This window comes from Spodoptera frugiperda, chromosome 30 (assembly GCF_023101765.2).
Source record: "Spodoptera frugiperda isolate SF20-4 chromosome 30, AGI-APGP_CSIRO_Sfru_2.0, whole genome shotgun sequence".
Classification (NCBI taxonomy): Eukaryota; Metazoa; Arthropoda; class Insecta; order Lepidoptera; family Noctuidae; genus Spodoptera; species Spodoptera frugiperda.
Window position 1 is genome coordinate 3,226,657 of NC_064241.1, and position 23,845 is coordinate 3,250,501.

The 23,845-nt window shown below is 34.7% G+C and overlaps 4 protein-coding genes across 15 annotated transcripts in view; 2 read left to right on the plus strand and 2 right to left on the minus strand.

Annotated features, from left to right (window-relative positions):
• Window positions 1-9,184, plus strand: part of LOC118269650 (uncharacterized) — a 97,991-nt gene extending 88,807 nt beyond the window's left edge. For 5 of the 7 annotated variants that reach the window (XM_050706884.1, XM_050706880.1, XM_050706879.1 and 2 more), the window contains 3 exons: window positions 2,840-3,060; window positions 3,335-7,475; window positions 7,560-9,184. In XM_050706884.1, coding sequence (XP_050562841.1) covers window positions 2,840-3,060; window positions 3,335-7,475; window positions 7,560-8,503 — 5,306 coding nt within the window. In that variant the 3' untranslated portion in view covers window positions 8,504-9,184. Of the gene's footprint in view, window positions 1-1,336; window positions 1,367-2,839; window positions 3,061-3,334; window positions 7,476-7,559 lie in introns of all 7 variants that reach the window. The other 2 variants (XM_050706878.1, XM_050706882.1) reach the window with 2 other exon arrangements.
• LOC118269655 (zinc transporter ZIP6-like) overlaps window positions 1-23,845 on the plus strand; it is a 426,889-nt gene that overhangs the window by 300,281 nt on the left and 102,763 nt on the right. The window lies entirely within an intron of this gene.
• Window positions 9,614-14,962, minus strand: LOC118269737 (vacuolar protein sorting-associated protein 72 homolog). The gene is made up of 9 exons (XM_050706894.1): window positions 14,714-14,962; window positions 14,196-14,319; window positions 13,564-13,747; window positions 12,879-13,055; window positions 12,556-12,631; window positions 12,067-12,173; window positions 11,444-11,570; window positions 10,779-10,940; window positions 9,614-10,402 (listed from the first exon to the last, which is right to left on the minus strand). The coding sequence occupies exons 1-9, from the start codon at window positions 14,842-14,844 to the stop codon at window positions 10,210-10,212; spliced, it is 1,281 nt and encodes a 426-aa protein (XP_050562851.1). The 5' UTR covers window positions 14,845-14,962; the 3' UTR covers window positions 9,614-10,209.
• The window catches only part of LOC118269676 (peripheral plasma membrane protein CASK), a 232,638-nt gene continuing 224,936 nt past the window's right edge, over window positions 16,144-23,845 (minus strand). For all 5 annotated transcript variants that reach the window (XM_050706893.1, XM_050706892.1, XM_050706891.1 and 2 more), the window contains 5 exons: window positions 22,257-22,376; window positions 21,780-21,890; window positions 21,246-21,353; window positions 20,771-20,946; window positions 16,144-20,272 (listed from right to left, as the gene is read on the minus strand). In XM_050706893.1, the coding sequence (XP_050562850.1) occupies window positions 20,093-20,272; window positions 20,771-20,946; window positions 21,246-21,353; window positions 21,780-21,890; window positions 22,257-22,376 (695 nt within the window). In that variant the 3' untranslated portion in view covers window positions 16,144-20,092. The remainder of the gene's footprint in view (window positions 20,273-20,770; window positions 20,947-21,245; window positions 21,354-21,779; window positions 21,891-22,256; window positions 22,377-23,845) is intronic.

Here is a 23,845-nt window from a genome sequence, read left to right on the forward strand (position 1 = left end):
GTGGCTGTTTATTTCATTGCGTCTTATAAATTTTCTTTGGCGATTGGTACTTGGGAATAATGAAAATGTGTCTTTATTGAATTGTTTATAAAGTTTAAAATTGTAAAAGGAACATACTGTTACGGTTAACCGGGGTGAAAATAAATCAAGGGATGAATAGATGCAGTTAGGACTTTTTCCCAACATTTAGTCACATTCTTGTATCTATTCGCCCATCGATTTCTATTCACTCCATTTTACGGTAGGTACGGCTTCTTAGATCAAAATTATTCAGCCATACTTACTTTTATGAATTTGAGCTAATTTCAACCAATTCTTACCTCAGATTTCTTCTAACACATCTTATATTAAAGTTAATAACAGTCAACAGTCAATCTTTCACACAAAATTTGCCAATAAAATTATAATAAAATATGAAAATTGACTCATCAATTAATCTTCATTCTCGCGGCTCATTAATCCCCTAATCTTGCAACGGAGATTGATGCTAAAAGTGGTCAGTTTCACCATAATCCATCACTTTCATTGTGTGAGCTACTCTCAGTATGAGTATGAGCACTTACTAATTCACACACGTTAACCTTTGGGTTGATCGTTATCTAGTGTGCATAAAATTGTTTTCTTGGGTTCCGTATGGAAAGGGTAAAAACGATTTATTATTAGTAGTAATAAATCTATTTTCAGTAATAATTAATTTAAATAAAAAGCAATAAGTTTTATTATTAGTAATAATAAATCGTTTTTAAATAATAATAAGAATAAATTTTTACTAAGTTCTAACTGTCCGTCTATCTGTTAACAGGTTGTATTTTATGAACCGTTGGCTTTAGCTAAGCGTTTGAAATTTTCACAGCCATATTATTGATGTTGACTGCACAGTTAGTGCGGTGGCTGTGCAAATGGCAGCAACGTGTCGCGGGTTCGATTCTCGCATGGTGTAACTATATTAAACTAAATAATCTTTAACAAATTCTAAACTCAGAATTAGAGAAATCTTTAAGTAGAACTCCCTTATATACAAACGTGGCTTTTTACCATTTTTAATATGTAGACTATGGCCATAATAAAAATAATGGTATGGAACCCTTAATACGAGTCCGACATACACTTCTCCACTCTTTTATAACACAATTTCTCTGAGTTTACAACCAGTTTCTGTCCAAATCTTCACACTGCCAAATAAATAACAACTTTCGGCATTTTTCGAGTTGAAACGATGTGATTTTGAAAGATAACAAACACTTTTGCAACTCTACCTAGTTGTTATAAAAAGTAGTTGCTTTTTAATTTCTGCTTCAGTTCTTTGTGAGTTTTTGACACTCGTTCTTGATGACAGAGGTTCACGGATATTTTTTTGAGATCATAGGTGGGTAGTGTGAAAAATTGTGTGTAGTGTATGTATCTGTGTGGTGTTTTAATAATAATTAATAAATAACTACCTACCTAATTCTTAACACGGCACTACCGTGTTAAGAATTCTTAACACGGCACTACCGTGTTAAGAATTAGGTAGGTAGTTATTGAATTTTTTACTTCCGTTTGTGAATTCGAAACATAAAAATCTGGTTTGATGATTTTTAGTAGTTCACATATCATATCATATCAGCAGCCTATAAGTGGCCATTGGTGACCATAGGCTTCTTCTCGCACGGGGGAGTTTGAGCATTAATCACCAAGCTTGCTTAATGCGGGTTGGCGATTTCAAACTGATAATTATAAATTATAAGCCCAGGTTTCTCACGATGTTTTCTTTCGCCGTTAGTCTGTGGTGTCTAAGTAAATTATCTTAGAATATATATATTAATCGGAAAAAGTCATATTGGTAGGTACCTACTTTGCCGTTGATAGATTTTGAATTTGCACCCTTATGCATGAGAAGCGTCGTCAGCTTCACAACGACTTGATTTTTTATTTTTAGTTAAATGAATGTCAAATCTTTCCACTAAGAATAAAGCTAATTAAAAACTAATTATTTCTTTCCTTATTTCATTGGAAAGAACCAGTGACGTGCTATCATTGTTTTCCAATTTACAACTGTCAAGTTTCTTCATTAAAATACAATTAAAACATCAATGATGAAGTTTGCGTGAGGCGATTTCTATGCCCCGATTTCCTTACAATACTTGCCTTCATTTCTTTATAAATAACTTCATTCATTGAGAAAGAAAACAACATGCAACATTGGGTAAGGTTACATTGATAAATACCTATATCTTTACGGGTCTGTAATTTCACGGTTCAATGCTTCCTAGGTAGCTAACGGTCAATTGAAATTACGATTGAACTGATGTTAAAAGGTCTTGGATACACGAACGTGGAAGAAGCTGAATAATTATGGAAGGAAAGTAGTGTTCAGTAGCTTTTTCCCACACTTATGAATCAAAGGTGTGACTTTATTTATGTTCGTACTAGCTTCTGCCAGTGGCTTTGCCTGCGGACCCTGCGGTCCAGTGAAATGAATACCTAAAGTGTCCTATGTGTTATTCCAGACCATAATCTACCCCTGTTCCAAATTTCATCCCGATCCCTTTAGCCATTTTGATGTGATTGAGTAACAAATATACACACAAACTTACAAACATTCGCATTTATAATATTAGTAAGAGTGTATCTTGACATCTGAGGATGATGTATTTTTAATACTGGTATGGTATCTTGACTTCAATGCGCAGCTGATGAACTGCTTACAATTCGTAGGTAAACCTACTTTACACGGAACTCTATCAATTCAAAGAAGGCTAAAGTTATAAGCAGGCAACACCTGTATACCCAATACTAGGAGACCTGAACAAGCAATGACTATGGCAGTTTCTCACATAATCCTCTCTATATTTTCCAGTAGTATTCTCGAGCGAGGAGCAAAAGCAGTCAGTGCTACAATGGCTGGCAGAAGCTGGTCCCGTGAGAGTGGAGCACTTGGACACGGTGTGGCGGCACGGCTGGGTGCTGTGTGGTGTGCTGGACGCGGCACTGCCCGGCGCATGCGCAGGGCATCCTCCCACCCGCCTGTCTCTTAAACACGCGCAGGCTATCGCCGACCATTATCTTGGTGTTGAACCTGTGAGTTTCGCTATTTTTGCAGTCAAAGTCAAAGTCAAATCCTTTATGCCAATAAAACCATATATAGGTGCTTTTGAAACGTCAACAAATAAAGAAATAAATTATAGTCTGTCAGTCTCTCCGTCAGTGAAGCTTGGTGTTCGTTCCAAAGTGTTGCTCCGAATAGAGAAAAATGAGCAAGAAACTCCATTCGCAACTCTTTTAAGAAACAGTCCTTAATTAAGTAACTTTTTTCAATAATAGTGTAAACTTATTCCAAAACTCCTATTTCCAGGTGTTCTCCCGTCAAGAGTTGGAATCAAACGATTCACTAAGCAGACACCAAGAATGGAAACTCGCCACATACTTAGACCGCATTCGACAAGCACTTTCCAAGTTAACGCCTCCAGTCTCAAAACCAGTCTCTCAAAGAACTTCTCCAGAAACGACACAGTTCACTCTTGACTACGTTGCAAAAGGGTCTGGGTTATCAGCAGCTCAAGTTAACCATAAGGCTAGCTTCAAAATATATCCGACAGCACAGCAAGCGTTAGATCCAGGAGAAATAACAATCCTAATACGAGGACCTAGAGACACTTATGGCATGACTGTACTAGCGCCAATCCTGGGCAAAGCACAGATGATCAGACAAAAACTCTTGGGCCTACAATCAAAACAGAACTTCACTGAAAATGTTTTACCAATAACACAAGGAGCGACATACTTACGAGCGTACGGTAAGACCGATATGAACAAAACATATTACATACCGAAAACGAAGTATGATATTGACATCGATGTTGAAACACGAACAGATCACGCGAAAATAAGTTACGTCGTAAACCTTGAAGGAAAATACTTAATTTCTATAACAAGCAGAGGTCAGAGCATTGTTGGTTCGCCTTTCACAATAACAGCTTCTCATAACATCATCAACATACTAGAAAAAGACAATTACTGTTTAGAAGACGGTGAAGAAATAGATATAGTTGATATCAAAACAGACAGAAAAGTTGTTCTACGTATAGTTGATTTTGTTACTGAGAAAATGTTGTTGAAAGAAAATGGTACTTTGGAGAAAATAAGTGATGATGAAGCAAGGATTCTAATGACAACTGACACGGAAAATGATATGCCAAATTACAGTACTGAAAGCTATTCTGATGTCGAGAACAGCGAAGACTCAACAATAGTCAAAACTAGACGGTTTAACAAAGTTGCTTCTAAAATATTAGCAATGAATAGGGTTTGTAAAGTGCTGAATGACCTTAAATCAGAAAAACAATTAGAATTTACAAAGAAAGAAAGTTACCTGCGATCAAGGAGCAAACAAGAAATTCCTGATATCGTAAATTCAACCTTAACCGAAACAAAAGCTAAACCATTCATAATACCCGAACTGCGAGAAAAATTCATTGTTCCAGAAAGTATTTCAGTATCACTGAGGGCGGAGAAGTCTACCACATCCTACGATACCGACCTACATAACATAAGGACTGATAAAGAAGTTACAATGAATATACCCGTGGAATCTACTAGAATTGATACTCCTGATAGCTTGGATGCATATACTGAATCACATGAAGATCAAGATGATAACTTATCTGATCGCATGACGCCATCTACTACAAACAATCCTTTCTTAAACGAAATGTTTGAAGAAAATTACGTAGCTTCCAAGAATTTAGGACCGTTCGTAGCTTCAGAATATGAACGAAATAACTCGCAAAATGAAGAAACAAGAGATAGTTCAATTAAAATTCTAATCGATACTAATATGACACCTTCACCCGCACATAATAATCCATTTATTGAAACTGAAGATGTGGGTTATATAAAACCTGAACCTATTGTATTCGAAAGACCAAAAACACCAGTTTTGAAAATAATTTCAGGAGAGAAAGTTGATCGCGAAGAATCTGTGTATATTGATCCAAAAGTTGAATTAATGGCTGAGGAAGCTCTAGGCAACGAGTTCGTGAATCCTTTCTTCATGCATCACCATCAATCAGGTCATTTTGAACAACCGAAACCTATGACGGACTTCATCATTGGTGCCCCCGTTTCTCTACCACCCATCATAAGAGCTCGATCACCAGAACCAGAAATAAAACCACTGATACCACCAGGTACTGAGAAAACTAGAAAGAGCGCGAAAAGTAAGAAAACACAAGATAAGAAAACTGAAATGACTCGTACAGACCCAATTATGCTTCCAACTGATTTGAACACACCAAAAGATGGTAAAAATGAAAACGCTTCTGCAGGTTCCTCAACCTTTCATAGTTTAGAATCTAACTTAACTATTGACAATTCTAATGCATCAACAACAAGCGACAATCAATACGAACCATATCAAATTGATTCAAGCAGAAATTCATCGCCCAGGAAAGATATATGGGATTCTGCATACGTAAGTATCGATGACAATAACAGTTCTCCAGATAGCAATAATAATGAAAATTCTACACTATGCGACTCACTAAGTAAACCGAAGTTTTCTCCTAGTGATGACAAATTCGGTTTAAATCAAGAAGATCTATCGAACATGGGACCAGCTGAAAGAGAAATTTGGCAAACATGCAACGAATTAAAAATCGAACCCACTAAAGTTCAGGAAGAACCGAAACCTTATAAGTGGGAAATCAAACGACCGACGTTCACACCCATCATTGAAGAGAGCGATAGGAGTATATCTTCAGGCACAAAAGATATTCCTAGAACCAAAAGGTGCACGAAACCGGAAGATGGTGAAAATGTGTCGGTGGCATTTGCTGAACTAAATGAAATGTACCAAGAATACTTTCCTAATTCAGAAACTAGTTCTACTGCCACTGTGGATGAAAACGATAAACTCCACAGTACGGAAGTGGAATACGTTACACAAACTAAGGACGCTAGTGTCGATTCTGCATCTGATGTAACAGATGTGAAAAGACACGCAGATGAATTAGAAGGAACGATTTCTGAGGTTCAGGCAAATGTCACTGAATCTGTTTCAGCAAGTCAACCCCTTCGCATTGATAACGACAAAGCCTTTGAATACAAGAAGGAATACAAGGATGAAACGCAGTTTGGCGAAGCGACGTACAGTAACATAGTACTTGAAAAGAAAAAGTACTGGGATGAGAAAATTCGCCAAATAGAGGCTAAATCGGCAGAGACATCAATCCAACCAAAGAAGAAACGTATCTCTGCTAAACAATTAAAACATGATTCGTTAAGCAAGCGAAAGGGTAAACAGATTCTTAAGAACTTCTTAAACTCAGGCGATTACAGCCAAGTTAAGAATATAAATCAGATCGAAGATAAACATACAGAAATAAAACCACAAGAACCTAACCAACAAGAAATATCAGCAGATGACTTAAATACAAATGAAAAGTTAGTAGAAAGATGGAAGAAATATTGGGATGAAAAGTTAGAAACAGATCAAGTTCAAGCTGAAGCTACTGCTTTAAAAATGAAATCTCCTAGTAATAAAGTAAGAACATTAAGTTCATCTTCCAACTCTAATAAAATCGAAAGCCCAGTCGAAATAAAATTGGAAACAACAAAATACAATAGCAATATATTGCCATTCGAAGATCATCCGCCCGTGAAACAAGAATTGCCAGAAGAAGTATTTAAAGCATTTGAAACAAGTCCAAAGAGATTCTTTGGTACTTCAAGAAAGCAAATATTGAACAAAATTGACACATTTTTAGGCAAACCAGGCACTGATGACATTCCCAGCACGGACGTCACCGGCGGAGAGTGTCATGAGAGTGGTCTCGTATCTAGTCGAATATCTTTGTTCCATAATATGTCTAACACGGAACCATTGCCATGGGCTAGAAGAAAAAGTCAATCATTACAAAATGTAAGCCAACGACTAAGTAGTAGCCAAAGCATTGTATCTTCTGAAGAAAATCTGCACGTGGAACTAATTAAACGTCCCAATACTGAGACTTTAGAAGACAGAATCAACGAAGCCACTAACTACAGCATCAAAGAATCTATAAATCTGAAAAATAAACGAGCTCGAATGGTTCACAGTTCATTTAATAAAACTTTGGATGAAACAATTTATATAGAACCTGTAAAAGAACAGTTTGTAACTTCAACACCAAAACGAAACGAAAACGTAAGGACAGAAACCCAAGACCGACACAAGGAATACGAACCAATTAGAACAACAAACGAAGTTCTCCGAAAGAAATCATTCAGTAGATCAGAAATGGACATCTTTAATAAAATACCAAACGATACCACAGATGACGGTTTGGATAAATACAAATCATGCGATGAATTACCTAAGATTAATGTGAAGAGCTTCATATCGCTTTACGAAAGCGTGACAAAGACTGCTGCAGCGCCAAAACCAGCTAAACGGGTGTACAGAACTAGTTCTACTGATTCACAGAAGAATTCTCCATCTCACAGCATAAATTCAGGTTCGTATTAGTATCATAAAGTTCAATTTATAATTAAAGATGTTTAATAAGAGAAAGATCATGATAATCCTTTTAATTTTACAGATGCTGTGCACAGACATAACGCCGACCAAGCGAGCGTTTCTACTTGTGGATCAAAGCGGACTACGCCAGGAGCTACACCAACAAACATGTGGACAAGCAGAGATTCAGAAACAGTCAGCAATCTAAGTTTAGACACTAGAACTTCCGGATCTTTTGACGTTGAAGTAATTCCTAACGAAAATAAAGAGACTACGTACATAAGTCTATCTGATATAGAACTAGAAATAATAGAATGTACTACAGATAAATCAACCGAATCTTCTCCAGAAAGGGAAACCGAGCCAGCCCATCTAGAATACAAAAACAGATTCAAAATGGCAAAAGAATTCTTTCAATCTATTGAAGAACTAAGAGAAGTAAAGAAGCCTAGAAAACTGAATGAATGTGAACAACTTTTGCGTAAGCAATCAACAGAATCCGTTGAGAACGATCGCCCTCAGAAAAGGGTAAAGAAGAACATTAAATCTCACTCAATGCCATCATCAGAAATATCAAAGATCTGGAACGAACTGCAAGAAAACCGGGAAAGCTCTTCAAACACGAAGCTAGTGAAGATATCAGAGAAGTTTAACGTGGAAGATTTGTTTACAGATGTGACTGAAGGGAAACTGAGTAGACAAGGTAGTTTGAGAGGCATACCGCATAAGAAAGCGGTTCTAGAAGCATTTAGATCTATGGAAAACGTAGCTGATACATCGATAAACTCATACGAGATTGCCGAATCACAGGTTATGGATTTCACTAAAGAGCATACTATAAGAAATGCACAGACTTATCTGAGCGAATATCCGTATTTGCCGACAACCGATCCATCAAAATATCATTCAAGACTAGATGTCAAGGCGTCTGGTCTCATCTCATTGAAAGAGTTGAAGGAACGAAAGCCTCGAAGGAATAGTGTGCCTGATCTTAGATTAAATCCTAAATTTACAGTTGACCTTTAGTTATTAAGTGCTTTATTCATTCGAATATAAGGTTCAATTTGCGTTACTGTTGAACGTGATTTTAGTACCGAAATTGTACGTTATTGGAACTGGGTACTATTCAAATTACAATACCTTCAATGCAAGTCTTATATCTTAAATTTTGTACTTAAAACAATTGCTTTAAAGTTCATTTTAAAGAATCACAATTTGTTACTACAATTTCGTTCTGCAGCAATGTAAATTGAGCCTAATAGACAATATTTTGTATTAAGAAGTATCATTTTTTCCATTTTCGTAGTCATCTAACGAACATAGTCATAAAGATAGTAATACCAGTATTTTACTAGTACCTTAAGCTTAGTTAATACTCACTTTTAAAAAATTAAGAATATTTTTAAGACAATAATATTTAGAAAGAGCTAGACGTCAAGTTCTTTGAGTATATTTACGTCGATTATTTTTTTTTTTATTTGATGTTCTATGTCTTAAAAGAGCGTAAGGTATATTCGAATTGCTAAACGAATTTGAGTTCTGTGTCGTGTACTTAAGATTGTATTTTCTAGAAACTTCGTTCTCGTTTTTTTGTTTATTGGCTAGCTTTATCGATTTGTACAATTTTGTACAGTTATTGAATCTAATTATTAAGTTTTAAGATTTTACTGTAACTATTTATTCTACATTAAATAAAAATTACAATTCTTTTCGTCTTCTCATTTATGAATTTATTTTTAATCAGTAACTGTTCTAATTGAAATATATCTGCTTTTCTTTCTAATATTATACTTCTTCTAGCCTTGAAACGCTGGTCAAACGAATTAATAGAAAACAGTACTCTTATTACAAGTTAGCTTTACGTTGAACGAAAACGAAACGAATACGCGTTCAGCGCTCTGATTGGTCGGTTCATTCCCACCAAATCAATCAAAGCGCCGATGTCGCTTTCGTTTCTATTTCGTAAACGTACAGCAAACTCGTACTAAGTGTACTGTCATGTATATAACTGACACCGACATTCGACAAACTATGTCAAAATTAGCATAAAATTTTGTTTACAATTTTAATGAGTTCTGCGAAATAAACTCAAATTATTTCTTCTACTAATCTAATTTTACCAACAAAAAATTATAGTAGGTTTAAAATGTTTTATTGATAAAATTACAAGCAATATTTACAATACTTACTTTTTATATCTATTTCAATTTACTCTATTATGAATTAACTTAAAATTAAATGTTAAAACTACAGCGTTGTTCGATACAGGCATAGTAAGGGTTTGTATTAATTTTACTAATTATTATTTCACTCATATAAGGGAACTAGCCATGTTTAAAATCATCCGGCAACATTAAAAAGTGTTGTTCGTACGCCTCGCTTGTAATTGGGATACAGAAGGCATATGACATTTTTGCAATTACATTTTCGACTATAATGATACAATATTTTAAGCTGGAAATCCATTGAATAAATCTTGGGCTATGTTTTTTATGGTATAGGCCGACAAGCGATACGAGGGCGACGGATCACCTGATGGTAAGCAATCTACGCCGCCCACGGCCTTTTAGAGATTGAGGGTTTGAAAGTTTGGGGGATGAGGGGGATTGGGAGATAAGGGGGATTGGGGGATGAGGGGGATTGGGGTATGAAGGGGATTGGGGGAAGAGGGAGATTGGGGGATGAGATGCTAAGGTGTCTGTTGCTTGTGTGTACATTTAGTTAATAATAATCTACTTAATATGTATCTGTACGTAAGTAGAGGCCTGGTCGGCTCTCCTCCATTGTAGCCAGGCAGCTATTTGTGGGTCGTTCCTGTCGCCTCGAGCCTCCAACTGTTGGTAGTATGCTTCGCGTATGATTCGGAACGCGTCTACACTTCTGTACGGTAACTTGGTTATAGGATCGATGTAGCGGGCTGGTCGTCTGTGAACAAAATTGTGACTTAAGTATTTATTGATAAGATACATAAGATACATAAGATTTTATTTAATTAAACATGAGCAAATATAGTCAAAACGTTTTGCTATTTATTGGGTACAATACGTACAACAATAAAAATAAAAATTTAAAGTATCTGATTACCTAAAAAAGTAGTAAATCCAAAAAATATATTACCAGCTAATTCGTTTGACACAAAACGTAATTAGCAAGAATGGGTGTTGTACGTAAGGTAGTAATTATATGCTTGCATTTGTGTTAGTGCTGTGTGATTTAAGTGACGTAGAGATAAAATCTTTCTTGATATCATAATATAGAAGTTAATAATCAATGATTTGTCAATACATCAGCAAATACTTACTTAGTAACAGCACAAAGCAACTGTCTTCGTTTCTTTACATTCTGCTTTGGGAAACACGACCTAAATGCTTTGTCCTTGATGTCGTTTTCAAATGACAGCAGAGTGCGCTCGTAGTACTTCATGTTTTCTGGTTCCTTCTTCTTCTGTGATTTTTCTTCTTTACTGTAAATGTTATTAAAAAATATTGTTTTAGATTTTCAATCGTTATTAATTTGACTTGGACATTTAAGCCAAGGATACACAAGAGGACAAGTTTCATGCGACTCGTGTCGCCAGTTACGTTGAGTAAAGGAGCGCGACGTTGCCGGACTTTTGTCGACCTGTCTGGCAACATCAACGTCGCTGTGGACATGAGCGCACGGTGTTGTGACGAAATCGGCCGGCCTCGCTTGAAAAGTCGTGAGACATTTGTCCCCTAGTTTATCCTTAGTTTAATGAAAAGTCTAGTTGTTCCAACAGTAGCGCAACTGCTTGTCAGTTTATACCTACTGTTTACAAGCGTCAACTAAGAGTAAATATTTGACTGAGACCAGACAGTGGCAGAGCTGTCTGATAAACCTACACCTTTTAAATTGCGATCCGTTCACCAAGTGTAGAGATTATGTCGAGGAGGCCCCTTAGTCCAGTAGTGGACTATCAATTAGGTAGTTGAAGTTGAAACTTACGGTACTTTCTCAATGTTGACTTCTTCGTCAGGTCCTACGAAGTCCACATCCATCTTGGTGACAGGTTCCGCCGGTTCAGCGGGCTGGTCTAGTTCTTCAGTCTTAACTTCCTGACCCTCTAGGATACCTGGAGTTGATAATGGTGGATTATTACATCGATTAGGTTATTTGGATAGTTTTTCAGACATGTATCAAAGATCAAATTATGTCAATGTTAATTGCTTGATTGTTAGAATGGCAATATCGGTTTCGATTCGCAGGTCGAAAAATTAAACTATGCTATACTCTTCACAAAATAAAAGGGCCGATTCGACGTCCGTCACTTAGAATACTACTATGTATAAGGATGTTTTTCCACCCGAGATGTGCTATGCTACGTGGATGCGATTGGCAAACCAATCATATTCATTGGTACATATAGCTTAGCACTGGTGAACTTTTTTATATTAAAACATGCATCACCATCACCCTTCATCAACTTTGTAAGAAGGATCACCATCAAATCACAAATCCCGGTTAGAATAACTGGCAAAATGAGTATTATAAATAGTTAATATGACTACCGGCTTCGAAGAAACAAAAGCGTTTTTATGTAAGAGTTTTTAAGGTAAAATTTAGTTTACCCTCTTCGTGTTTGATGATATCGCTTAGGTTCAGGTCTCCTAGTAGACTGGACTTATCTTCCGCTGGCGGTATTTCTTCAATCAAAGGAACGGCAAATGAATGATATCTGGAACATAAAAATTGATCCCAATATATTATTTGGTCATCGAAACACGCGGGGTTTTCGCTAGGTATTTTTTTTGTGAGATCAATTATAGTCAGGAGATCTTTATGGAAAAACAGGTAAAACTAAAAACTCGCGCAATCGCGGGAGAGCCATGCTACGGCACGAAAATATGTTTCGTCATGTAAATCAGGTTACCGAACGCCAAATTATTCCCCTTCCCAATTTTCCTAATCCTTGGTTCCCCAAAACCCGTAAATTCCTAACCCAAAATGCGGGCAACGTACTTGTAACGCATATGGTATATCGGGTCCATAGGCGGCGGCGATTGCTTACCATCACGAAATCCGTCTGCTCGTTTACCGGCTATTTTTTTTTTTCTTACCTTATCGTAGGTCCTGTAATAGTCTTCTTTGTGGGTCGTATCTTTTTCCTCTCCAATTCAATTTGTTCAAATTTCTCTGAAATAAAATATATAGAAATTCTTAGTACAAAATAAGTAAAAGCAAACACTATATCAGAATGGTCCCATCAAAAAAAGACGGATATACCCATAGCAGATCAAGTGTCCAAAATCATTATGAAAGAAATAATTAGTAAAATCGTACTTCAATAGACATTCAACTTTATTCCAAAAGGATAAGATTGAAATCTAGCCATTTAATAAATTGTTGATTGATACCATTCAGCCCTTGTTAACAAACATACCCAAGCTCTTAAGATTCTCCTTCTCAGTAATCAGAGCTTCCTCCAGCAGTTCTTCCTGTGTGGGCATCCTGTCTTCAACCTTTTTAGGCTTCTTTTTCTTCAATGCAGACCTGATCTTAATTCTCTGTAGTGTTTCCGCTGATTTCACTGCTGTACTCTGCCTTATTGATTTGCGTTCTAAAAAAGAAACATTATATTATGTTTTTCATTTAAATTATATTTTACTAGCAACAAGGTGAAAATAGGCCAAGAGTAACAATGGCATGACATCGTCAATCTCAATGTCAATGCAATTTCAATCCAATAAAAGCTCTATAATTACTCAATGTCCTAACTACAACCTCAATCATAGCTGTTAAAATAGCATTCAGAGTACCAAATATAAAGCCAGATTCAGTACCACTTAGTTCATTCAATATCCATGCAATATGGATGCAATGGGCGCTAGTGTTGCAACTCAAGAGTATGTTCACAATATCGGAATTGGATTCAAGAATAAGCCACCAATCCTACATCTACATTTGTATTGTGTAACTCAATAATTATTTTTGACATTAGCAATCATTCATAATTATGTTTTTAACCAGTTGTTGAAGATTTTAAACTTTAAAGAATCAATATAGAGTCAAAGTGACCCACGAGAGACACTTAATAATCAATACTTCTTTAGACATTTCTAACTTACCTATTGAAGAATCACCGGCAAGTGCACGTTCAGCCCTTTCAGATCTTTCAGGCTTTTCAGGTTTTTCAGTCTTTTCTGGCTTCTCCGGTTTGGGTTTAGGTGCTTTCCTCTCATTAGCTTTTTTCACTTTTTCACCAAGAGATGGACCCGCTACTGCACCAGCTTTTTTCCTTCTGTTTGGATCCTAAAAAGTGTAATGGTGGAACGTTAGATAGGAGAAATTAATTGTTTATTTGACATAATGTCAAAATAATACCTTGCAGAACTCTAATTTAATGATATAATACCTTATAATAATTTGAACTACTTTTAACCCTTTTATGCACATAGTTACATATCTATTGCCATGCCTCTAGTGCATAGCTCCAAATAAAACAAATATATCTACACTAAATATGGAGGAGCAATATTATGTGAATGGAATGAAAAAATTATGCTTGTTCTCTGCAAAAAAACAAACACAAACGTGATACTGCTCATGTCAAATTTCTGTGACAGACACGGAAATATGTGTTGCATATATGTGTAGGTTAAAAGAATGCTATATGACAATGACATTCTTTACCTATTTTAAACAGTACCTACTTTGCACCATCAGCAATATAACTAAGCTGAAGTATTATAAACCTTACCTTATAGACTTTAGTGCCACTTTTCCTTGTCCGTTTTTCCTCTGCCTCATCATCAGACTTTGGTTCATCATTTTCATCAATACTAAAATCTGAGTCCACTTCATCATCTACTTCTTTCTCTTGCCTGTAAATATTAAAATGATAATATAAACTGATACTGAACAAAACAAATTAAATTTCCTTATCGAAATGTACTCTATGACACACAAATAAGCATTTCATCCGGATTAATAGAATTTGTCACAAAAACTGAGTAACTACTGCTGGGTCTACATCAGTTTATCAAAGCATTAATTATTAAGTGTAATAGATATCATTTAATGAATTTACTTATAGATAAAGTCGTCTGCCGGTCAAAATAAATTCAATGTTTTTTTTAATCAAACACATCTCTAATGTTGACAACAAAATGTGGTATCACGTATAGCTTTATAAGATTCTAATAAGCCAGAATATCGATACGTATATCATCTAGAATATCAGTTTAATACATTTAAATACTAAAAACGAAGACTTACTTGTAATCAACGTCTTCCTCCGTCTCTTGGAAACCGCCGTAAGTTGTCGCGTAAAATTCATCCTCCTCTTCCTCATCCAGCACTTTTGCAAGCAAATTGCCCGCATTAGAACGACGTTCTCTTTTATCCATTGTATTTAACTAACAGTCAATATTTTGTTTCAAGAAATTAACGCTATATTTTGGAAAATAAATAATCTTTACAAACACAACACACGCCAAGAGCATCCACAGAATATACTAGAACGTCAAATTGACATTGACAGTTGTGGATTGTCATAGATATTATGAACATTTTAGTCTATGCTCATTTCTAGTCGAAATCGAATCGATTTGAACAAAATGAATTTATTAAGTAATCGAGAAAATAAATTAAGTTGTTAACAGTGTTTGTGGTTGTTTTGTTCTTCGTCGACTCGTTCCCTTACATATGTAGAATATCGTAGGACCGTGGACCACCTTGTTTTAATAAACACGTAACTCATAGTTTAGCCTCAAACGGCTTATATAAATTAGAAATAGTCCATTCTACCAAGTCCTTGCACGTTTCTGCTGACTCAATACGTGTTTTCACTTAAACTAAAAACGTGTTTTTAGATTTTAATTTATATTTCGTATTAAGTATACCTATCAATAATTAAATAATGTTTTGTTTTGTTTGGTTACAATCAAATGCCGTCTCTTATGCATTATCTCCGTTACAGTGTGGTATGGCGCAGTTCCCTTAGAACGAGTTTGTTGTACCTGTAACAAGATCAAATCAAAAGTGCGTTCTCTAATTTGGTTGGTTTATTTGCGCCGGACAATCAAAGCGCCGAACGCGATCTTGTTTCGATTGCGTTAAACGTAAAGCAAATTCGTACGAAGGATACTGGTTTGTTGGTTCTGTGAAGCCAGCCAATCAGTGGGGCGAACGCGTCATTCAACGTAAAGCAAACTCGTACTAAGGTCCAGTACTACGTTAATAAGGATGTATACTTGTTAGTTTCGATTATTTTTTTAGGCTGTTGCATATCGGTCTTAGCCCTTAGCTGTTTTCCCCATGGATGTCGTACGAGACAACTAAAAGCCTATGCACACCACGTTTTTTAAACGTACGTCGACAGAAACGCGCGTCACCGGCGCGTTTTTTCCTGCAGAGCAGTTTGTTGTCGTTTGTATATAACGTAAAATACGAGCGTATGATGAGTCTCATTTGTCGCAGTCGTATCATCGTTTTAGTGTGAACTGTCATTTCAACGGTCAACTGGTCATGCAAACGCCCGTGTGTAGCGATACAGACGCGCCGGTGCCGCGCGTTTGTATCGATAGAAACGACAACATGAACGCTCCCTTACGGGATGGGCCCCTTGTACCATTCTAACAGTAAATTGATAGGGGGTTGCTGTTGATGAAGTAGGTCCTTATAGAACAATAAATGAAACAAACAGATATTTTGTGCCGTTTATTCAATTGTTAACAGTTATTATAATAAGATTTTACTTCAGTCATCTTTATTTGAATCAGATAAAACCACATTTCGTAAGTTTTCTTCTAGATTTTTGTTTTCATACCGGTACATAAACATCAATTTCTGTAATTTATGATCATGTGTGTTCCAAGCCGATTTGATTGTCGAAATAACTTCCAAACACGAATCGACTTAAATCAGACATTCAGTTTAAGAATTAAATTAGTAGGTAGATATTACATTTAACTATAGTTTAAGTTTCGTTCATTTCATGTGATTTTACATTTAAACTTCAATTACGATTAAACTACTGTTGGTATACAATAACTATTGATGAGAAATGAGAAAAGTTTTAACATAAAACCACAGAAAATTAACCCTTTGGATACCTAGTGCTATAACTGATATAAGTACAGAAAAAGATGACTTATTAACAAAATAACACATTCCTAAACTAATAATCACAATCATGATAAAAAATAAAAACATTTTTAGTGACAATAATAATAAATTTATAATTACTAAAAGTTTTTAAACATGAACAAAAATAAATGGAATGTATAGGGATCAGGTGTTGCTTCGTGATGTATTTTAACATTAAAATTGATCATTGATAAATATATTACTATTTAATTACATATTATTATAATATTGTGAGATATCATCTCGAACACTCATTCAATCAAGAGCAGCACTAGCCACTAAATAGAGAAAAAATTAAATAAAATTCACTATTTTATTTAATAATTAATAATTTTAAGTAAAGCATTTTATTATCATCATCATAGAAAATCAACAACATAATTATTATTTTTTAAAACAATAACTTGTTCTAGTAAATAAAATTTAGTTTAATATTTGAGTAAATATGGGACGTAAAATTAACGATTTAAGTTGCTTAAATGCTTTCATTATTATAAATCACTGTCCCAAATAGTAACAGATTATATTGGTATAATAATTTCATATTATTATTATATTCGTCACACATTTCTTCCCAAGAAAGTGTATATTGATTACTAATCCTATCACGATAAATATTTTAAATGAAACTCGTCTTATATTATTTAAATATGAGTTTTGCTAACAAATCTCTATATTCGCACTCAATATGAAATTACATAATAAATTTTCTTTACTAAGTATAAGAAAAATCAATTTAAAACTCTTATAATATCGTTAATAAAATTTAAAATTTCAATAGCAACGTAATTTCGTCTATAAAATGTATTATTGGTAAATAATTGCAACATTTAACTGGCAACATTAAATATTTTAACAAAACATAGACAATAGTGCTACTCGCCGTTTGCGTTTCTTCGCATTATCTCCTCTTTACCATAGATAATAACTATTTAAATTCAATATTGTATGATTAATTTATCTACGTTCATTTTACTATTGATTATCTTACATTAGGAGAAAGTATTAAAAAAAAAACACGTATAAATAGCAACAAAATTGTAAAAATGATGAAACGAACTTTTAAGTTCCAAATAAATTAATAACAAACCAGTATTAAAAAATGAACTCCTACAATATTTTTATACATTTTAGTAGAAAAACTCAAATATTAGTAAAAAAATGTTAACATTTATGAAATGCCAAGTACACAGAGTTTGATGTGTCCACATCAGTTTTTCCTGCATTTATTAACTTGCATATTTTTATTTGCATTTTGAGCATATTCCATACTTGTCATTCCATAAACAGAACAAAGGTAAAAAATGAAAAAAAAATACAATTCCACGATAATAATAATCAACCCTTACAACGAACCCTACTTAGCCTAATTATATTTTAAAAGTAAAATTAGTGAAACAGTGAGAGTTTATATAGTAAAATTTCACTACTCGTCCATTATATTTATATACAGGAATGTATTAGTGCAGCCATGAAGAAAAATTATATGAAGTATGCATTTTGACGTGGCGTTTAGAAAAGTCCTTTTGTAATCGCTCAAAATAGGACTTCTCAACAATGTCGCCACTATCAAAGGTGTGAAGGTTAGAGAAAATACTTGTGACAAGTTTAATGTAAATTATTCAAACGTAGATGGCGCCACAGACGTTTTTGAGCGTATCGTTCCATACTCTGTTATATGAAACGTTTTTTGTCAAATTTGTATCACATTCTTGCACACATCGTGTATATTTAAGAGAAAATTACTATAGCTTAGTAAGTTTAAGCCCCTTCAATTCATTCATTAGTAATCTATCCATGGCACCATTTAAAACCAAACACTTATAATAAGAACAATCGCAAGAAACGCTTACAATAAAAGCAATAAGTACAAATACAAAAAAAGTTACAAGTAAAAATTATTAATGAAAAACAAAATCGACTATTAATTAATGATTCTTGCAACCCTGTGAATTCTAAATCCTGTGATATAGTCAATAGACCGGTTTCCAACTAACGAATACAGAGACACTGTGTCAGATAGTTCGCGCGTCTCAATATGGCCGCCGTTAAAATCTAGAAACTTCTATGTTACTTAGCAAACTAATTTTGCATTCAGGCAACATTGCTCTATAGGTATTTTTGCATGGGAACCGTACAGGGTCTATTTTGTACTTTTTATAGCACGTTTATAGAATCGCATTATATTTACAATTCTGTTAGAAAAGCGATGTGCTAGTTCTAAATTTTTAGTCGATTTTTTTACCATTCGCTTAACGAGTTGCCATTTAGACGATTATTCTTTAAACTATCACCCAGTGCATTAATATACGATTTCTTTAGTTGGAAAACGACAAGATTTTACAATAGTTTACTAAAGGTAGAATAGATCTTAAGTTTAAATGTCGAAGTAAACATTTTGAGCTACGGTACATTTCTAAGGAATTAGTTTTTTTTGTTAATATAGATTATGTACTAATGTATATTTATGTACATGGTTCCAAAAATCGTGTAGTGTCATGTGCAGGTGATTGAATATCCTCGAAAATGTTCAAGTTGTATTATTTGGCACGTAATAGTAAAATTGAGCTAACATGCCCCAAATCAACAATGCAAGCGCAATTTTAGACTTTGTGTTTCTCGTAATAAAGTATTGTTTAGTTTAATTAGAGCACTTAATTTAAACAATTATATTTATCACAATAATTGAAATTAATACTTGATTTAAGTAAATAATATAAATTGAGGTCTTTTTTAATAAAATTGTAGATAATATCATCTTATTAAAGTAACAAGCGCAGAGTTGTCAACTCTTTTGTGACGTTTAAGCTTACTTTGTAAGTCTTTTTTTTAAATCGATCTAAATTACTCCTCTTAAGAATGGCAACCCAAGCGTTTAATAATAATCTGGCAATACCAAAGATTTGCTCGATCATTTTCGCTGGGCACCTATTGGAGATAATTCAGATCTATTGAGCCATAATCTGTGTTGCCACAGTAAATAATCGAGAATGTTATTTTGTCTTATAGTAAGATTTTGTTCTATTCAAAATAGGATAGCAACGTATTCATAACAGTGTCGTACGCCTGTGGAGTGTGATGTGAAATTAAAGTATTCATTATCCGATAATATTAGTGAACATATTTAGTGTTCTATAATAGTCTAAAAGGCCAGAGCGACCTTGCGTCGTGTGTGATGTTTTGGTGTCAATTCAAAGTGGTCTTTGGTTCAAAAAGTTTAGTATAATCATCAGAGTAAGATTAAGGAATATGGACTTTATTGTTAACGATTTCAGTGCATATAGAATCAAAATCGAATCTTATACTATAGAAACGTCATCAAAAATCTTTAGTGTGAATTGAATAAAAGACTAAATGTTCTTAAGAATAAATTGTTCAGTAGAAGATTCCTTTAGGAAGCCCGAGAGTCAATCCGTAATAGAAACAGATTAGTAAGAAAATGAGTCTGAAACTGATTAAAAGTCCAGTATTCCTTAGTTGATCTTACAGAGATTCGTCGTCAGATTGTCAGTAGACCCATGAAACTGGGACCCATTGGGGCGTGGAGCGGAGTCGTACGAGGGCCGACTCCAGTTGGGAGAGAGTGTCATCGATGTCATTGTTGACGATCGTCAGGTCGAAGTAGTGGCCGTAGGTGCGGCGGAGCTGTTCCGATTCGCGGACTAACACTTCTAGGGAGCCGTCGTACTGGAAAAGAGAATGATTAAATTATTAATATTTTGTAATCAATATTAAAACTATGAATAAACATGAATGTGCAATTATTTTTTGTGTGGAGTTAGTCGTAAAGACAGGATGAATAAAAAAACTAAATTAAACTTAATAAATCCCAGGAATTCAACTTGAGTAAGAACTAAATAGTTGTTATTACGATTATTCGCATTCCATTTATCATATCATACATATCAAAGATTGCATTTTTTTTTAAACGTTGCCCCACACTAGGGTTTTCTCCTGTGTCGTGGGTGCGTTTACAAACATACAAGTTCACATACACATGACACCCAGACCCGAAACAAAAATTTGTGGATCACATAAAGAGTTGCTCCGTGCGGGAATCGAACCCGCTACCCTTTGCGCGGCAGCCAGTTGCCCAGCCACCGCACCAACCGTGCAGTCAAGTTAATGAAAGTATGCGCAAAACTGCGCAAAGACTTTGCGCATTACTATAAAATTGATACTTACATCAGCAACATTGTTGAGCGGAGGCGCGGCTATAAAGACGACGTAGGGCGCAAACTCTGCAGTGCGCAAGATCTTCAGAGCTTGCGGTTCCACATCCAGTATGGCGATGCGACGCTCAGAATGTATGCGGCGGATCGTCTCCAACTTGGTGCCGTACATCGCGTCTTCGTGAGTACCTGAGGCAGTAAATGTGATTTTAATATTCTTGTTAAAGAAATGTAATTATAATGTACGTGTATTGTTTTCTGTGGGTAATGTTTAGGTCTCATTTCTTTTGTTAAGAATGTTACAGGTTCGTTTGTAGTGATATTAATAAAATTAGGACAGGTTAAGTGTAACCGATGTTCTTGAAATATACTTGAAAACCTCTTTAGGACAGATTAAAGAGTTTGTCAACTTGGAATAAGCTGATTTGCTAGCAATAATAGCACATTACTTTTAAAGTTAAGAAGTTTGGAAATGTTTTACTACTCACCATATTCCAAATATTCGTTCGCCGCGATATCAGCCATCATTTCCTCGTGGGTAACGAAGTAGTAGTGCCGGCCGTTCTCTTCATCGGTTCTCGGTGGTCTTGTAGTGTCTGCAAAATAAAAACAAACATTTTACACGTAAGAATATGTCGCGATGACAGAACAGAATACATTATTCCTGCCCTCATGAGTGTTGTAAGACTTAGGCTCGTTGACTTAGGAACTACAAATTTAGCAGAGCTTGGAAAGCAGCGCTTTCTGATAAATAATTTAAACTGCGATCTCCACCAACAGATTTGTGGATATTATGAATCATTTTGATAATTTTAAACCTATGGAGCTAAACTATGGAGTTTCTTGCTCGTTCTTCTCCATAGGAATCTACACTATGGAACGAGCAAATAGAGCAACTAGAGGACTGACCGACAGACAGACATTATTAATATTATTATATTTGCTTTGATGTTCAAAAGTGCCTTCCTGGTCTATTTGAAATAAATAATTTTGACTTTGACTTTTAATTAGATAATACTTACGTGGTATAGGATAAGCATATTGGTCCGGGTGTCGCGCAATGAGAGTGTTCTTTATGTGTCGTCGACCGACACCGTGGGCGCCCAGCAACACGATAGTCTTTCTTTGGAACGCTGTAGATTGTAGAATAAAGAATGTTTAGTCTGATAATATAATAAATCATCGTGGATTTTATTTGCGTATTACAGTAAGTGTGCAATAAATAATTTATTGAAAACATAATGGTTTCTTTTCTGGTCTTCTTATTTTAAGATACGATGAGGCTGGTATGATCTTGTCGATTTAAACATACGCCATTCTCTTCAAAAAGGATTAAAAAAAATTAACGTAGCCAAACATATCCAGAAAATTATCCTTTAATTGATAAGGGCAATTTTAGTGGAATCGTGAACGTTTAACTAGACATAAACCTCATCAATAGTACGTCACTGAGATCTATCATATTAACGTATAATACGTTACTAAAATCCAACACTTACATGGCAACTTCACGACTTCCTCATAAGTCACAACATCGAGTTGATCAAACACAGCGTTGTGTTTCGCTAGGTATTTGTCTTTCGACTGCTTTTTCTTACGTCCAAATATGGAACAGTTCACTGAAACAAAATTAAACAAAAACAAACATTAATTCATGTAACTGTCAAAATATTGGAGTTGCAACATAAAAAAAATGTTTAAAGCCAATTTTTTTATAGAATATTTCTTTAAAAACATGCTTTCGTGATTTTTTTGTTATTAGTGCTTTTTAAGACATTTTAATTTTATTTTTGTATAACATGCAAAAGTTTATAAAAGGACAAACAGCATCGTGTGCGTTCTATATAAGCATTTATCGTAATCAAAGACATTTTTAAAGCAAGTGTGTTTGTTTCATAAAACAACTTACAAGTTAAAATTTTAATTAAACATTGATTCACTTATAATACAATACTTTCATAAGAATAATTTAACTTTAATCTCAACTGCAAAACAGTTTTAAAAAAGGTTTTTTATTTGACAGCTGTCAAATATGACACACGTCAGACAAAATCTATATATTAAAATTGTAGGCAACCATAGTTAAGCAGAGCAGAAATGTAAATCAAATCTACAACAAATCAACGGCTAAAAAACTACAAACATACATCAAACTTAACAAAATTTCGAAGTAAGTCGATTTACAAAATGGGAATTTTGCATATCGACTTGCCTCAAAAGAAATACAAGTACTTATATCGCAAAATTTTGTCAACACCATAATCAAATGGTCATTACTATTATACATAATACTATTGTTAGTTTCTTTTAAAAATTAAATATCTTACAAAATCTGTCACACATTGTGGCCTTGTGACATACCATCTGCAGTGTCATCAAAATCTTCCATTTATTGTTGATACGATTATTTCACTTTGTTTATTACATTAAAATAGTTTTAAATAACTATTATGATTACAATCTTCAGATTTTTAATGTCGACATAAATAAATAAAGTGAAACATCAAAAACAACAAACAAAATCTAAACCGCATATACTTTCAATAAAAGCAAATAAATAAATCACTTGAATGCAATACGGCGACCAAATAATAATACTAACTGCCGCACTCAGAGATATTTAATGATTACTTAAACTGTTCCTTAGTGACGATTTTGTTCCGAAAACAATTATTAAGGACTGGATCATCATCATCAGCCGAGAGACGTCCACTGCTGAACAAAGGCCTCTCCCTTGGACTGGGTTAAGTAACCATTAAATGACTCTGAGTATGGCAGTAAATAGACTATAAACATTGTACCTGTGTTCTCACAACCGTCGGTATGGGACACGCACCCCTCGGCTCCTAGCCGCACAACATTACAACACGGTTCATGCAAACGGAACGGATGGTAACGGATCTACACGATTCGGGTTACACGCAGTGGCAATGTTTTGTCAAAAGTTTTTGTAGTTTGAATCTTGTATGGTTAGTTTTAAAGACTTTTTTCAATTGCGAGTACCCTTTTTGAATAAGGTAGGTAAATCTTAAAGGGTAAGTTTTAAAAATACTTTTGCTTTACCTCGCCCTAGGCATAATTTTTGTTT